The sequence below is a fragment of the Cajanus cajan genome, chromosome 7, assembly GCF_000230855.2.
Source record: "Cajanus cajan strain Asha chromosome 7, NIPB_CcT2T_4, whole genome shotgun sequence".
NCBI classification, from domain to species: Eukaryota; Viridiplantae; Streptophyta; class Magnoliopsida; order Fabales; family Fabaceae; genus Cajanus; species Cajanus cajan.
In genome coordinates this window covers 21226718-21243585 of record NC_138523.1, presented here as the reverse complement: position 1 = coordinate 21243585, position 16868 = coordinate 21226718, and the positions used below count along the sequence as shown (strand labels likewise).

The 16868-nt window shown below is 27.1% G+C and overlaps 1 protein-coding gene across 1 annotated transcript; it reads right to left on the bottom strand.

Annotated features, from left to right (window-relative positions):
* Positions 1-2494: 2494 nt before the first annotated feature.
* Positions 2495-9326, bottom strand: LOC109790134 (putative plastid-lipid-associated protein 13, chloroplastic). Its single transcript, XM_020349247.3, has 7 exons — positions 8918-9326; positions 7990-8111; positions 7720-7803; positions 7462-7558; positions 4526-4742; positions 3889-3941; positions 2495-2888 (listed from the first exon to the last, which is right to left on the bottom strand). Exons 1-7 carry the CDS (start codon positions 9149-9151, stop codon positions 2793-2795), a joined length of 903 nt encoding a protein of 300 aa, XP_020204836.1. The 5' UTR covers positions 9152-9326; the 3' UTR covers positions 2495-2792.
* Positions 9327-16868: the final 7542 nt, after the last annotated feature.

Below are 16868 nucleotides of genomic sequence, written 5' to 3'. Positions count from 1 at the left end.
ATTTTTTTAAAAATAATACAATAGGTTGTTACTTAAAAGAGTGTGTGAAAAAGTTCATCTGAGAAGTATATAGTAAAGTAGAAAGAAATAAAAAAGAAGTAGTTATATGAATAAAATATTTCAAAGAAATGTGTATACCAAAAACAAGTATTTTCTTTATTATTAGTAGATGTTATTGTTATAGAATATTCATCTATGTCAATAAATTTCTGAACTTAACTAACTACTTTCATTGAGATCACCCTTTTCAATCATGACTTTTTAAGAATATTTATGAATCAAATTCTTAAAATTTCAAACAGATTGGGTTGATTAACTAAGTCATTTGTTATAAAACAGATCAGATTAATTTTTTTAAAATTGTATCAATATTTTTAATTAGATTGATTCTATACGGTTTAGTTCAAATATAATTTGTATTAGATTGATTTAGATTTTCTGCATACTCTTATTTTATTATACACAAAAACTTCAATTCAAAATTTTATTAAAGAAAATGGAGTTTAGCACCCAATTCAATCCACTTATTTGTAAACTCAATTCAACCACTTAATTATAAACATACCTTCACTCAAACTTGATAAAAAAAATAAAATTTATTATTCTTTTAATACTCTTGTACTTTTTTTAATATAACTAGTTAAGAGATATAATTTTTTACTTATTAAGTCAATATAAATTAAAAATAAAGTAATATTTTTAATTATAATTTCATATTTAATGTAGAGATCAATCATGCTCCTAATTTAAAGAACATGTGTATCAAACAACAACACTTTTTTCTTTTTCAAATAAGCATATTGTGTCAACCATACCGTGTCTGCAAAGTGTCAACTTTTGTACTGGCTTTAAAGAGGGATAGAGGGAGTGACGGTCTTCTTTGGAAGTTTGTGTGGTAGATATCAAATTCATAATGTTATTTTTGTTTTTTATAACTCTTTTAGAAAAGTTCATTTCTTTTTACCAAAAAAAGTCAAATAAAAAGAATAATAATAGTCTTTGCTTTTTCACGTTTTCATACACCACGAGTACATGACTTGTATTTAACGTGTTCAGATGCTATGGTCTGAACCCAGTTTTGTAATAATAGAGAGCCATGGACCTGGGTTCCAGTCTTCCACTTCACTTGAATATAAAAAGTCTAAATCTTCATATCCATGAGAAGAAAATAGGGATAAGGTTGTTAGTATTTTAGTTATAAAGAATTTTCCAATTTTGATTTTAGTCTTCACTTTTAAAAATAATAAATTGAATTAAATTTTTTAAAGATTTTAAAAGACAATTATTTTAATAAAACTTTGATTTTAATCTTGACTTTTAAAATAAATAAATTAAGCATTGAATTAAAATTTCAAAATATTTTAAAAGATATTTTTCTAATAAAAAATTCTTGTGATATTTAATCAAGATTCATTTTTAATATAATTTTTTTTTGTAATATTCAATCAAGACAATTAAAATATTTTTAAGAGTATGTTAAAATTTAATGGTATTCAATTTAAAATCATATAAATCTTGATAAATTATTTTGTAAGATGAATTTCGTGAAATTTTTAAAGATACATTATATATAATGCATCCATCTAACAATCCAACCCAAATTCTTAAGATTTTGAGTGACCTTTTTATTTATCCTTATTCTCGATATCTTTTTCTTCTATCTCTTCAATAGCCTTTATCGGTTCTCTCCCTTCTCTTTCTTTCTTCTCTATCCTCCCAAATCTTATAAATTCTTAAGATATAAATTTATTAAAATCCAAATTACAAAATATTAATTATAAAAGTCTTTAAAAACAATTTAAAAATCATTACTTTCCTTTAATAAAGTCTTTTAAAATTTACAAACCTTTTTTCCCTTATTATAATCTAAATCCAATAATCTCTAAAGACATCCTTTAAAATTTCGTAAAATTCGACACTTTATTTTTTTTTAATATTTACCGTAACCCCTTACAGGGAGTCAAACTCATAACCTGTTATTTTTAAATAATTAAGAAATTAATATAATTATTAAAAAAATATTAATGTAATATTTTTTTAAAAATAATTAAGAGAGTTGTTATAGAAATAAAAAAAATTAGGAATATTGTTCAATCTCATATAACAACATAAAAGTGTTTGTGTAATTTATTCAAATTAATTTTATCCCCGTACTTTTAGATACACCCAAAATTCAATACCTAAAACTAACACTTTCCCCCTTATACAGGATCTAATTAGATATTAAAAAAAGACTAAAACCAATGTTTTAATAAAATAAGACTATGACCAAAATTTAATTTTTCAAAAACTTAAAATACCATTAACCCAAAATAAAAATATATAGCAACGCACCAACTTCGTTTTTGTTTTGGTTCCTCTTGGATTTGGATTCCATTCAATGCTGATAGTGATCCAAATGAGCATTTCATAATTCATACGATAGACATATCATGGGTAGGCTAGCATATGAAGAGAGGACAAACAAAATAAATGCTATCACAAAATTGTGTAATTTTAATTTTCTAGAATCATCAGATATTTTGCATTTTATTTCACTATTGCTAGTTGTATTGTATGAGTAGCATTTTGCAATTTCTACATCAAAGAACCATTTTGTTGTGAAACTAAGGAAATACAAGGTTTTGTAAGAATTTGTGTCAGTTTCAACCCATATTCACATTTCTACCCTCTGTAGAAAAACCAAAAGGGATTTTACTTTTCAGTGAAAAAGAGGCCAAGAGGAACAGGAATTTGTTTCATACCCATGATTAAGGAGGGGCAAATTCACTTTCCATGCATATATAGAATTCCTAGCTTACATACTCTGGATTTGAATCACCCAAGGAAGATGGTGCTGCATCCAACCTTGTTAAAACTTCAGGAATCCCTGCTGTGTTCCTTATTATCTGCATCAAAACCAGCATAAACATTCAGATATAACCACGGTTTGATTTAACTATTTAATAGGTAAAAATGGCATTATATACATTGCATCTAAAGCTACCCTTCAATTGACTTACAATGACCAATTAATTTTATTTTTTTTTAAAAAAGGTAAAATGTAAAATGTAAAGAACCACATTTGAATCGTATCCCCCTTTTTTTTTTTCCTCCATGTTACTGTGACATTCACAACCGGTAGATATATAGAGACAAACACAAAACTTGAAGTAAAAACTAATTCAGATTAGTTCCTATCACTATAATTTAGAAACTTCAATCACGCTATAAATATTAAGAGGATATTGATGAGAAGAATTGTCTCTGTCAAACAATTTGAGTACATATATAAAGCACCACAAATTCATGCAACTAGCATATCATTTGATAATGATATAATAGCATACTATCATTATTTTCCTTCAGGGACTGAATACACCCTGAGCTGCATTTGGCTCTCAGCTTTAATCATGCAAATGTCAGTGAGGAAAAGTAACCCTACCAAATTGTGAAGATGTTCACAATATATGCTAGAATTTCTTCCTTTTTCTGGCGAATTAGTACGTGTTACATGTCACGTAAAAGCATAAGACATGTTGGAAACCAAGGTCATAACCCCCAGTATTATCAAAAGTTTAAAGCACATCTTATTCTTTACCACATTATAACAATACGTATCACCATACTCTAATTTGAAAGTCAAATATATCCAAAAATTAATTTATGCCCATACATATATAACAACTTTAACAATGTGTATTTGGAAAAATTAATTCCAAAACAGGTCATAACTCATATCCCATTTTCATATTTATATCAGTTGTAATAGTACTCATATATATGCTACTTAGTGTATGCATCAAAATTTGAGATTTCACATTAGCTCTTACAGCATTGTCATCTACAAGGGCACACATGCATCAATTTTTTCTAAAATTGATTCCTGAGAATGTGTATTAAACTTACAAGTATCTCCTCATCGAGATAAGAAATCATGAAGAGTCTCTGAAAGCTGCCACCTTCACACACAATAAAATTAAGTGAGGTTTTCTCATTGAAAACTGAATAAAAGAGCAAGTTGAATATACATTTGTCTACACATTACAATCATGAGTCAATTACATAAATGCTTGCATATGCTATCTTTCTTTACATATATTTTGAGTAAAATCATCAGATAATATTACAGTTAACATCTAGAATACCAGCACAAGAGATTTCACAATTATTCTCAGATATCTAACCTTCTATTTTTTTCTTCTGGAAATAAGCAACATGTATCTTTAACAAGTCAAAAAAAGTTAACTACTAGACATTCATTATTGGAAAATGCCATGCTTTAGCTGCAGAAAAATGGATTGTAAACGTGGCATTAACACATTTTTATTATCTGGAATGATAGAAACATGCATGAAGTTCAGGTTTCACATAGATAAGCCATTTCCCAACAAGTACTGCTTCTACAGATTTCAGGCTTTCAGCATATTATATTGGCAGTGCAAAGTGAAATAAAACCAAAATCCAACAATTAAGCATATCAGCTAGAAAACTTGAGTTAAAGGACTTGTATAGGGGTGAATATAGAAAATTAGCAGTAGCTTACTTAGAGGAACTTTCAGCCCACTGGCAACAGGATCGCGTATAGGGGCAGGAAGTTGTTGTAAAGCATTAGTTGCCTGCCCAAGTGCGCCTTTAAACTGTTCTGGGACACTCTCTTCAATAATTGTTGGTGACACAAGAACCCCTTCAACGTATTCCTCTTTCATTCTAAGTGGCCCCTCCACAGATAACTTGGTTGAGAGAATGACTTTGCTTTCTATCTACACTTGATCACAGTGTTAATTGTCGATTACTAATGAATGATTATGACACAAACAATCAGCAAAAACACAATTTTAAACATGACATAGAAAGTGTATAATAATATTTTGTGTAGGCATTATCATGGCTTTTAAGAAAAATACCAGCTAAAAATAAATTGAACTTAAAGTTGTTTAGATGGATTCTCAAATTAGCTTTACTTACTACTATTGAGAACACAAGATGAGCCTCTTTCAAGTGTGTCCGAAAGAGAAAGGAAAAAATAATTTAAATTTCTGGACTAATAGTAGAATATGGTAAACAGAAAAGCAAAGTTCTATTCAATACATAGCATAAAGAAAGCAGTTTTCTCTTCTATGAGTATTTGGTGCATCTATTATTGTGTAAAATAATGGTAATTTTCCATCTTTTTGACTAAAAATATCCAGGAATTCTTTGCCATGTTTAATTGTTAAAATTAATAAAAGTTTAGGTTTTAATTGTAATTCTTTTTATATTAAGAATGTGTAGCCATAAGTGTAACTAAGATCATTTCTCCCAATTCCTCCTTTTTCTTGGTCTTTAATATTTTCCCACTTCCCATAGACAAATTTTTCTTTTAAATATTTATGGACTAACATTTAGTGCATGACTATCATTTTTTCCCAAACATGTGCTGCCAGGCTCATATCAGTTATGGATCTCTTGGCAATATCAATGTCATCAGAGAAATGATAGAAAACATCATAATGCCGTGATTGAGAGATATGCAAATGACCTTCAAGTCTTCAACCATTTGATTTTCACTTTAACTGAAGTGAATACAAAAGGAATTTTAGAGACATCACTCAGGCTTTAAAGAAGGTTTTAGGAACCAATTACTAGAATCACCAACACAAAACGTCATTGTTGTATTTCAGCCACTTAAGGTACTGGTAATATATTTATGCTCCTTTTGCTGAGACATAGTGTTTCCTCCCATGGCATTCATTGCCTAGTGCCATAGCCCATTTTTCCCTAAAACCTTCTCCAAGTATATACAACATTACCAAGTCACTACCACAGAATTTACTTTTTACTTGATCTTTTCATGATTGCAGCATCAAGACCAAGTTAATAGAAGTAAAATATCTGAGTGTCAGATCAGGCAGTACGATAATAGTAGTTGACTAACTGCTATTCAAAATAAAAATATGTATCTGAAAGACACCAGTATCTAATGCATATGATTTGTCAAAAGAATTTAATCACTTTCATGTTCTTTTTCAAAATCACCTAGGTATGAAATGAATATAAAGGTAGCTTCTAGCCTACTAGGGATAACCACTGAGTCAAGATGTAAGCTAAAAATTAAAGCACAACACAGTTGGCAAAGCATCACAGATGCTAGTTGCTACAAGAAACCCATAGCTTAGTCATTTTGCATCATGCAGATAGCAGCTACAATGGCAGTGGAATAGCACTCAAATCACAGTCACAGTCACAGAGGACGATGCAGCCCATTGGTATACGCTGTTCACATCTCAGCTCCTCCATTTCCCAGCCCAACCTTGACAGATCACACATATTTCAGCCAAACTCAACCCATTTTTGCCCAACCCACTCCTTTTCTAGCCAATGTAACAGGGAATTTCATAACTGCTGCAACTCAATTATAACATATATGACATATTTTGTATTTTAGGTGTAGTGTGTTCTTCACACTTCAGAGTTCATCACATTATACTAATTTTTCTATTGTGGCCTTTATTTTATTTTATTTATTTTTAATAAACTCCATCATCTTCATTTTGATGTTCTCACTTCTTTGATTGTTAGTATTAATTATAACTTTTAATGGTGAATAGGTGTTATACTATGACTTTTTATTATTAATAATATTGAATATATTTATAATTTTGGATAATATTTTATTTTTAAGCATGTGTATGCATATAGAATAAATTATATATCTTGGATCTATAATTTATTTTACTATCCAGCTATAGCAGTTTGGGGTTGACTTCCTTGTGCCACTATATGGTATTGATAGCAATGGAATATTATAACTGAATAATGCTCACCCACAAGCATCAAGAGCTGAAAATGAATGATTGCTATGACCTGGCTGAATAATTAGACAGCGATGCTAAGTTATCGAAAAATCTTACTTCTCCACCCAAATATATATATAGCAGATATATATAGCGAGAGGGTCCTTATCATGTGAGACTGAGAAGAATAAGTATTAACCGTTTAAAAATGACTTTCTCACTAAATGCATCTCCTTTATTAGTTGGTAAACCTAACGTAAAAAAATACTTTGTAGTTTGTACCATGTAATTCGAATGATAGCATAATCCCCTTGATAGTTGGCGTTAAAGATGTAATATAAAATATCCATGTATCTTCACCTAACAGTTTAAATTTTTGGGATATATAACCAAATAGTCTAGAATTTGATCTTCTCCGTCTAGCGTCTACATTCTTCTGATAAAAAATTAAATTTGGGCCTGTGCATTGTCAACGTCTCTAGCTCCAAGGTCTTTATGTGAGGGAGTGTATAAGGGATGTAATGAAACCACTCATATGTATTCACCTGACAACTTATGCTTTCCTAGATAGTTGGTGCATGACGATTGGAAAGGGAAAAGGGCTTAAATTAAATACAGAAAATTACAAAATAAGCTTGCAATGCTTCATGAATGGTAAATTAAGATTTGTACATGCATAAAAAAAATTGCAAACTCAGAAATATACCGAGTTCAATAATCTCATGTTTGCAGTAATCTTTGCATTTCCATCCTTAATAAAGACATCCATTTTCGACAAATTAGCCAAACTCGAAGGAAAGATTCTGCATGGATATAAAGCACACGAGCATTGTTACTCACCAATGAGATCAATCCAAATTTAATAGCAGATAAAAAAAATTATATTCTTATAACCAATCTGAAGTCCCAAGAGGAAACAAGATAATTGACAAGATAAAAGCAAATCTTCAAAGAGAAAACTCACTCAAATATAAACCTAGCAGCAAACAAGCCTGGACTTCCAGAACCAAACCACTCAAAGTTCCATCGCCCCTCCAAGAAGGGTGACCTGTAGCACAAATTTTCATGAACATCTTATACAGAAGCAAGGAAATGGATACATTTAGAGTCTGTTTGAATACAAATTTAGAAAAACTTTTGAGAACTTCTCTATTAAAAAAACTATTTATTTCCAATAGAAAAACTTCCAAAAACTCTTATAAATTTGTATTCAAACATGCAATCAGACTCTTACGTTGTGGGACGAGGTGTTGGATTGAGACGCTCAAGACCAGTTATCCTTTCATTCACGTCAATCTTCTGCCATTCAGTAGTCTTCCCAGAGACCAAGGCCTCAAAACCCCCTGCATCTTTAAACTGACAGGATGTCTCCAGAGTAAGTATGTTTGAGTCCAAGCACGATGAATGCAAAAACAACATTAGCAAAATACCCGGTTTGCACACTTAACGTAAATTGTATCATTGTTTCATTTTTTGTTCGCTACTTTCTCTCTAGCAAGTAACCAGGTTCCTCAGCATAAGCAATTCCCTAGTAAAATCTATTTTGCCCGACTCTTTGCTCTCCAAAATCAAGTATCAAACAAGAAAATGGGAAACATAAGCAAAAGCGAAACACCATCTTCTAATTTTCCACTAACACACTAGCACAGCAACAAAATTTCCCTTTTATTCTTATAGAATAAATAACTGTAAAGCAAATATGAACCACAAAAGCATTGTTTGGGAATCAAAAAGAAAGGAAAGGAAATTGTCAACAAACCTAAGCCTAATCCCAAAACATATAAACCATGATGCACAATAAACACCCATCCAGTATCCAGTATCCACATGTTGATAATTTTCACTCCCCAAATTATTCCCCCAAGGTCCTAAAAACCTGCCTACAACCACAATTGTAGCCACAACATCATGGTTTTCGGGTCTCCACAACAAATTTTTCAGCAAAACCGCAACGGCGACCACAATTCAAAACCTCGTACCCCCAAAGAGAGAACAATAAAAGTAAACAAACATGGAAAGGGGTCCCATACGATACAGAGCCATGCCCATTATCCAAAACCGAAGCAAGTTCGTTTATTTACTACCAAAGGGGCAAAAGAAAGGGCGAAAACGAAATGGGTAGGTCCCAGAAAACGCAAAGAAGCAAAGGGAAAGAGCCTCACAGCGAGAAGAAGCGACTCTTTGGCGGAAAGGCGTTCCATTTCCTTGGCGTACGCGGCGGGGGCACCCTGAACGGTTTGCTGAACCATGGCTCTGCAACTCCATCTCCTGGTTGAGCCTCTCTGGGGTGGAAACAGTGTCACCGAAGAAGAGGAAGCATAAGAGGATTTGGAAGAGGAAGATGGGACGCACGTGGCGATGGCGGAAATGCAAGAAGCTGAAGCAGCCATTGACATTGCTTGAAGGAACGAATGAGTGGGATGTGTGTGTTAAGTGTTAAAGAGTGCTCCAATTTGTCATGACTCATGAATGGTTGAAAAATAGTAAATAAATGACTGAGAAACAACACAAATGGGGTTTTTACTCCAAAGTTTCCAATTTCAACTTCTTTTGTCCTAATCCTAACCTCACTCCCGAGACACAGGGCCACGTTGGTTTCTGTTTTCGGAGAGTCTGGTATTAACGTGTTTGTAAACGACACATAGATATGTGAAATGGATCTGGCAGACCGGTTTAGCCTTACCTAAACAGAGTGTTAGGATAAGTTGATTTAGTGTATTTTTCTTTAAAAAATTATACATCCTCCGAAAGTAACCTCCGAAAAGCATTTTGAAAATTAAAATATTAATTTAAATTATAAAATATTAAATTATATAATTATTTTATAATAAATTTATTAAAAAATATTAATAAAATATTATTCGAAACATGATTCGGCCTCCATTTTCGGAGGCTGGAGCAATGTTTTTTTTCTTTTTTTGGATGGTCATTTTATTTACCTATTTTATGTCCGAGCATCGAGTTATCGGCACAAATTAGTCTAATTAAATAAAATATATTTAAAGTTAAATATGTTTTATAATGAAAATTTTTTTTAAAAAAATTATAACATGATTAATTGATATTAAATACTATTATGAAATACTTAATAGTTTTATACAATTTCTTGCGATGATTGCATTTGTATTTATTCATTTCATCAATTAGACTAACTTTCTTCTTTATAGTTTCATATCTTAGCGATATTATATTTAGATTTAGTTTTTTTAGCCTTCTTGATATTTTGGTCTTGCTTAATAATAAATCTAATATTATTTTTATTATCGATAATAATATCAGAAGGAATAATAACACAATAATAGGCTCTTTCTTTGTATTAGGTGGAGTTGATGGAGATTCATTATATCTAAATCATTATCCATGTTATCAAAAATGTCATCAATATTAATGCCTATGATATTCAAAATTAAACAAGTTAACTTATTTAGTTTAAAGATACCACAATGGGTTATAAAGTAAAAACAAACAAACATGATTTTTAGTTCAATTCACAAACAACAACAATAATCTATAAAGCAGCACCAAACCAAAAAGTAACAAGTTAAACTTTATTACACAATTCTCGGTCCATAATTTCACACAACACAAGTCTTAAAAGAGATGACAAGTTATGAGATCAAACCATCAAGGGTGTAAGGAGAGTAGTAAAACTAATGACGAATCCAATAAGTTAAAGTTATGTGAGCAACTCAACCAAATGTATAAATGCGTAATACCAAAAATCTTATAAAAATTGGAAACTGAAACGTGATATTTTTTTATTATAGTTATAAATATATAATTGAACAATCATTTAATTATTTATTTCTCGTGCATTTTCTCATTTTATTTTTTATGATATTTATAAAGAATATTGAACAAAAGAAGTGAAGCATGGCATGAATCTTGTGGTGAACAATTATTTTTTTTTATATTTTTTAATTACATATTATCTTCATGTGATAATTATTATATTCATTATTTATATTATGAAACAATTAATTTGATAATTTTTTAACTAAAATATGAAACATTAAAAAAAATATAGCAACAAGTATAACATACAAGATTAAAATTTTCAAAAATTAAAATTAAAAAAAACAAAAAAGAAACTCAAAGCAATTTTTTTAATAAATTAAATTATGTTATCTTTAATTATTACAAAAAGCAAGGATTTTTCATTAAAAAAATGTAGTATATTAATAGCAAAATTTAAAGATAATTTTGAGAAAAAAAAAGTGAAGACAATTGTTTAATAGAATAAAAAGCAAATAAAAAAGTAAAATACCAATATAGTATATATATATATATATATTATAGTAGGACAATTAAATATAATAACACATGTAAAAGATAAAGGAGATGTGAAATCGTAGTGGGGACATTTGTCTTCATTGTACTTGTTGTACAATCGTCTTTGGGCTAAATTCTCACGACGACTAACTCAAACTTTAAGTTTTTAATCATAACTTTGTAGGCAAACACAAAAGAGTGAAATATTATTACTATTACTATATTTTATTTTATTCTATTATTTTTAATACATTGCAAATTTACAAATTGACATTAGTTTATATTATTTCATTTATTAGTTTAACAGGTCAGTTTATAAGTTTACGGGCTAGCTTGACCTAAGATGACTTGGCTTGTCAGATTTAACAAGTCAGGTCAAAATAATCCGATTCTATTTATCATTTTTAAGGCTCAGTCTGGCCTTATTTGTGGGTTGGTCAAATCAACCCATCGAGTCAAACCCAAATTGAAAGGCCTACTCACATCGATAACATTAATTTCCATTTATATATGTATTGAAATACTAGCATATAATAATAATTGTTAGGTCAAAAGATAAATTCAAGAGACGATCTTATATCTCTTAGGCTATAAGTTTTAATGATAATAAACTTGGACATTTTTTGAGAGAAAAGGTTTTAAGATCATACTATAAGACAAATAGTAATAAGACAATAAGTTATTATGACATTAACTCTCTTAAACGAAGCACTTCATTTGTAATACAAAAGCTTTATATTTATATATCATTTATGATGTATGATAATCAAATCATCTTTGTCTATGTTATTTCTTAATAAATCGAAAGGAATAAAGAGCTTCTTTAGTACTCACACTTCACAAAAGAACATAACCATGCTTTGCGTAAGAAAAAAGGACTAGCATATCCCTAAAAATATGTGAAAGGTAAAAGAAAAGTTATTTTTGAATGACACGCATGTAGTTCCTCTTTTTTGGTACCAAAAAGGTGATAAGTAATTTTTTTGATTAGATAAGAAGTGACAATTTAATAAAAATGCTTTTAATACTCACATTTAATGCACCAACGGACATTTCTCTCCACAAGAAATGAAGATGAAGACAAACAAAGCAAACTTGTGAGAGGTTCCCAAGGATTTGCAGTGATCATCTTCACGAATCACCTATATAAAGAAATTTAAAGATTTAGAAAGAATAAAAATAACAAATGTAAAACAAAAAAAAATTATTCATTTTTTTTAAAAAAAATTGTACTACTTAATTAGTTATATCACGTCTTGATAGTAAGACGAAACAACATAGTTATTTCTCAGCTTTAACTTTGTGTTATTACTTTGAGCTTGAAGAGGTTTAATTGCACTACTAGAAAAATGGAAATTAGAGACAGAAAGAATCCGTCACAAAATTAAAGAAAATCCGTCACAAAATTATTAGTGACGGAATTTGTGACGGATTTTGGGTCGTCACAAAAAATGGCGTCACAAAATATTTAGTGACGGAAAAATTCAATCCGTCACAATTAGTGACGGAAATATGTCGTCACTAACTAATAAATTTTTCGTCGCAATTTGTGAGGGAAAGCATTCGTCACAAACTGGATTCAAAATCCGTCACAAAATCCTAATTTTTTATTTTTACAAATTTTTAAATAAAAAACAATTAAATTATTCCAGATTTATTAATTATACAATATATATTATTTTCACTTTTTTTTTCTACTCTACAAGTATTAATTATTAATTTTCAGATAATTGGCAGTGGTAAGATTCGAACCCCTTACCTTCTACTCATTCTAACCTTAACACTCCTTCTCCAGCCATCTGAGCTACCTTATCAGTTCAGTACTTATTTAACAATATATATATAAATATGAAAGAATATCAATTTTTATCACAATAATATCAAACATCATTAAACATCAAACTAATAAATTTAAAATAGATTCATAATTAAAATCATAATATAATTTATTTTAGAATTTTTATTTTATTAAATTAATTAAAAATTAATTTTATTTTACCACTTTTTAATCAAGTGAATGAATGATAATGAATTAACAAAATTTTTAAAGTATATTTTAATTGAAAGTATATTTTTAGTAAATATTTGAATATAAAAGTATTTTTATAAATAATTAAATGAAAAATATATTTTAAAATTTATTTCTCTCATAACACTACTTAAGTAAAAATTTTCAGAAAAAACTAAACTTATATTTGTTTGCGTTATTTTCCCAAAAAAAATAAAATAAAAAGAAAAGATCAAACCTTTTGATAATTAAGTCATCCAAAAATTAAGACAAAAAAATAATGTTGATTGGACCAAACTACCCAATACGCACGGACTGAGTTCAGTGTGATATACTCCACCAAAAAGAAAAGGACAATAGACTCCGAAACTGTAATGCATAAATATAATTTGAAAATTAAAACAATTTATTCGAAACGGTTACACGAGGAAAAACGAAAAGAATAAATAGTTGTTTAGATTGTGAAACTTGTAATCAATTACTAAAACCTTATATTCGATTACCAGATGATTTTATAAATTTAACTTTAATTCCAATACTTATAATCCTTTAACTAATTTTTTAATTAATAAAAAATATTATAAATAATGATTTTTTTATAATATTTAATAAAATTATAAATTTTACACTTAAATCCAAAATAATAATCAAGCGTCATAAATTCTCCAGCATCAACCATATATATATATATATATATATATATATATATATATATATATATATATATATATATATATATATATATATTATTTTTACATTACTTGCATTCACAGATATTGATCTGCTATAATAGATTCACATCTTTATTAATTTATTAACGAGTGTTTTTACTTTCATATATTATTATAAAAATTATATATTATAAATTATCATAAATATTTTTTAAACTAATTATAAAAATTAAAAGAAGTTTAAATAAATGCAAATGACAAAATTCTAATTTTTTATTTTTACGAATTTTTAAATAAAAAATAATTAAATTATTCCAGATTTATAATTATAAAATATATATTATTTTCACCTTTTTTTTCTTCTAATATACAAGTATTAATTATAAAGTGTATTATATAATATATAAAATACATTTTATAATTAATTATATATATATTTTCTAATATATATATATTTTCACCTTTTATTAATTATATAATATATATTAAATTATTCCATTTAGGTGTATTATAAAGTATGATGATAATATTTTTATATATTTATTGATAGGCTTAATTGTACTTTTTATTAAATGATCAAACACAATGAATTTTCTAGCGTCAACCATTATATATATATATATATATATAATTATATATCATTTATAAATATACTTTTATATATTTATTTTTAGTTTTTTAGTTAAAATGGAAATTAATATTGTATTTTTTATAATTTCATAAGTATTTTTAAATTAAAAGTTTTTTCCTAATTCATATTTTAATTTCTTATACTTCAAAATGACAACTTATTATTTAAATTAATTAATTTCTCATGTTTTAATTTTTAATCTTTTGATGAAAAAAATATTTTAGTTTCATAATTTTTTAATTATTTTTTTAGCAAAATATGATTTATTTATACAGAATTCTTAAATATAATAATTGTGCAGTAAAATTTTCTATTTTGAGAGGGATATGTAATCCCTCACAGATTGTGACGAAATTTGTGACGGAATACAATTTTTAAAAATATTCCGTCATAGAATCCGTCACAAATTGTGAGGGATTCAAAATCCGTCACAAAATCTTAATTTTTTATTTTTATAAATTTTTAATTAAAAAATAATTAACTTATATCAGATTTATTAATTATATAATAGATATTATTTTCACTTTTTTTCTAATATACAAGTGTTAATTATAAAGTGTATTATATAATATATATATAATACACTTTATAATTAATTATATATATATTTTTACCTTTTATTAATTATATAATATATATTAAATTATTCCATTTAAGTGTATTATAAAGTATGATGATAATATTTGTATATATTTATTGATAGACTTAATTGTACTTTTTATTAAATGATCAAGTACAATGAATTTTCTAGCATCAACCATTATATATATATATATATATAGTTATATAATTATATATAATTTATAAATATACTTTCTTATATTTATTTTTAACTTTTTAGTTAAAATGCAAATTAATATTGTCTTTTGATGAAAAAATATTTTAGTTTCATAATTTTTTAATTATTTTTTTAGCAAAATATTTTTTATATATACATAATTCTTAAATATAATAATTATGCAATAAAATTTTATATTTTGAGAGGGATACATAATCCCTCACAAATTGTGACGGAATTTGTGACGGGATACAATTTTTAAAAATTTTCCGTCACAGAATCCGTCACAAATTGTGAGGGATTCAATTCCGTCACAAAATCCTAATTTTTTATTTTTATGAATTTTTAAATAAAAAATAATTAAATTATTCCAGATTTATTAATTATATAATATATATTATTTCCACCTTTTTTTCTAATATACAAGTATTAATTATAAAGTGTATTATATAATATATATAATACACTTTATAATTAATTATATATATATATATATATTTTTTTTTTCACCTTTTATTAATTATATAATATATATTAAATTATTCCATTTAAGTATATTATAAAGTATGATGATAATATTTTTATATATTTATTGATAGAATTAATTGTACTTTTATTAAATGATCAAGCACAATGAATTTTCTAGCGTCAACCATTATATATATATATATATATATATATATATCTATATATATATATAACTATATATATATAGTTATATATAATTATATATAATTTATAAATATACTTTAATATATTTATTTTTAGCTTTTTTAGTTAAAATGCAAAATAATATTGTCTTTTTATAATTTCATAAGTATTTTTAAATTAAAAGTTTTTTCCTAATTCATATTTTAATTTCTTATACTTCACTTATTATTTAAATTAATTCATTTCTTATGTTTTAATTTTTAATCTTTTGATGAAAAAAATATTTTAGTTTCATAATTTTTTAATTATTTTTTTAGCAAAATATTTTTTATTTATACATAATTCTTAAATATAATAATTGTACAATAAAATTTTCTATTTTGAGAGGGATACATAATCCCTCACAGATTGTGACGGAATTTGTGACGAAATATTTAGAGAGGAATCAAAATCCGTCACTAAATCCGTCGCAATTTTTTTTTTATTAGTGACCCCGTTTGTGACGGAATTGTTAGAGACGAAAAATTTTCCGTCACAAAATCCGTCACAAACTCTAAAAATAAGTAGTCCGTCATAAAAATAAAATTTTCGTCACAAAAGTCGTCACTATTAGTGATGACATTTTATCCGTCACAAATTTTAATTTTTTTAGTAGTGTTGTATAATAATACTTGTTTGTTGAAGCTTTGAGAGGTTTTTTATTGAAAGACTACTTGGGTTGTTGATTAAAGAGACAGGTCAGAGAACACTTAGGTTGAGTCAAAAATGGCTCGTGAAAGAATATTTGTATCTTTATTAAAGATAATGAAACTTGATCGGGTTGATCAAGAACTAAATTTAGTCTCAGTGATTGAGACAAACTAGTATAAAATATTATATTCTTTTTACTTAACTCTTCATTCACACTCTTAAAGTTTTGATACTACTTTGTTATTTTGAAAAAGTGAGTTTTTGATTAACACTATTCAAACCCCCTTCTAATGTCTTTCTTTTCTCCATAGTTTAGTATCAAAGCTCAGCCTTTGACAAGGTTGAGCATTTAACCATGCTAAAGAAAAATATCATAAAATGGGAAGTTGTGAAGGTCAACACCTACTTGAAA

Excerpts from the sequence above, each read along its gene's own strand:
- LOC109790134 (XM_020349247.3), bottom strand. The coding sequence starts at position 9,151 with ATGTCAATGGCTGCTTCAGCTTCTTGCATTTCCGCCATCGCCACGTGC. Across the intron at positions 8,112-8,917 it reads AAGAGTCGCTTCTTCTCGCT|TTTAAAGATGCAGGGGGTTT; the intron begins GTGAGGCTCTTT and ends ACATCCTGTCAG. Across the intron at positions 4,743-7,461 it reads ACATGAGATTATTGAACTCG|ATAGAAAGCAAAGTCATTCT; the intron begins GTATATTTCTGA and ends GATCAAGTGTAG.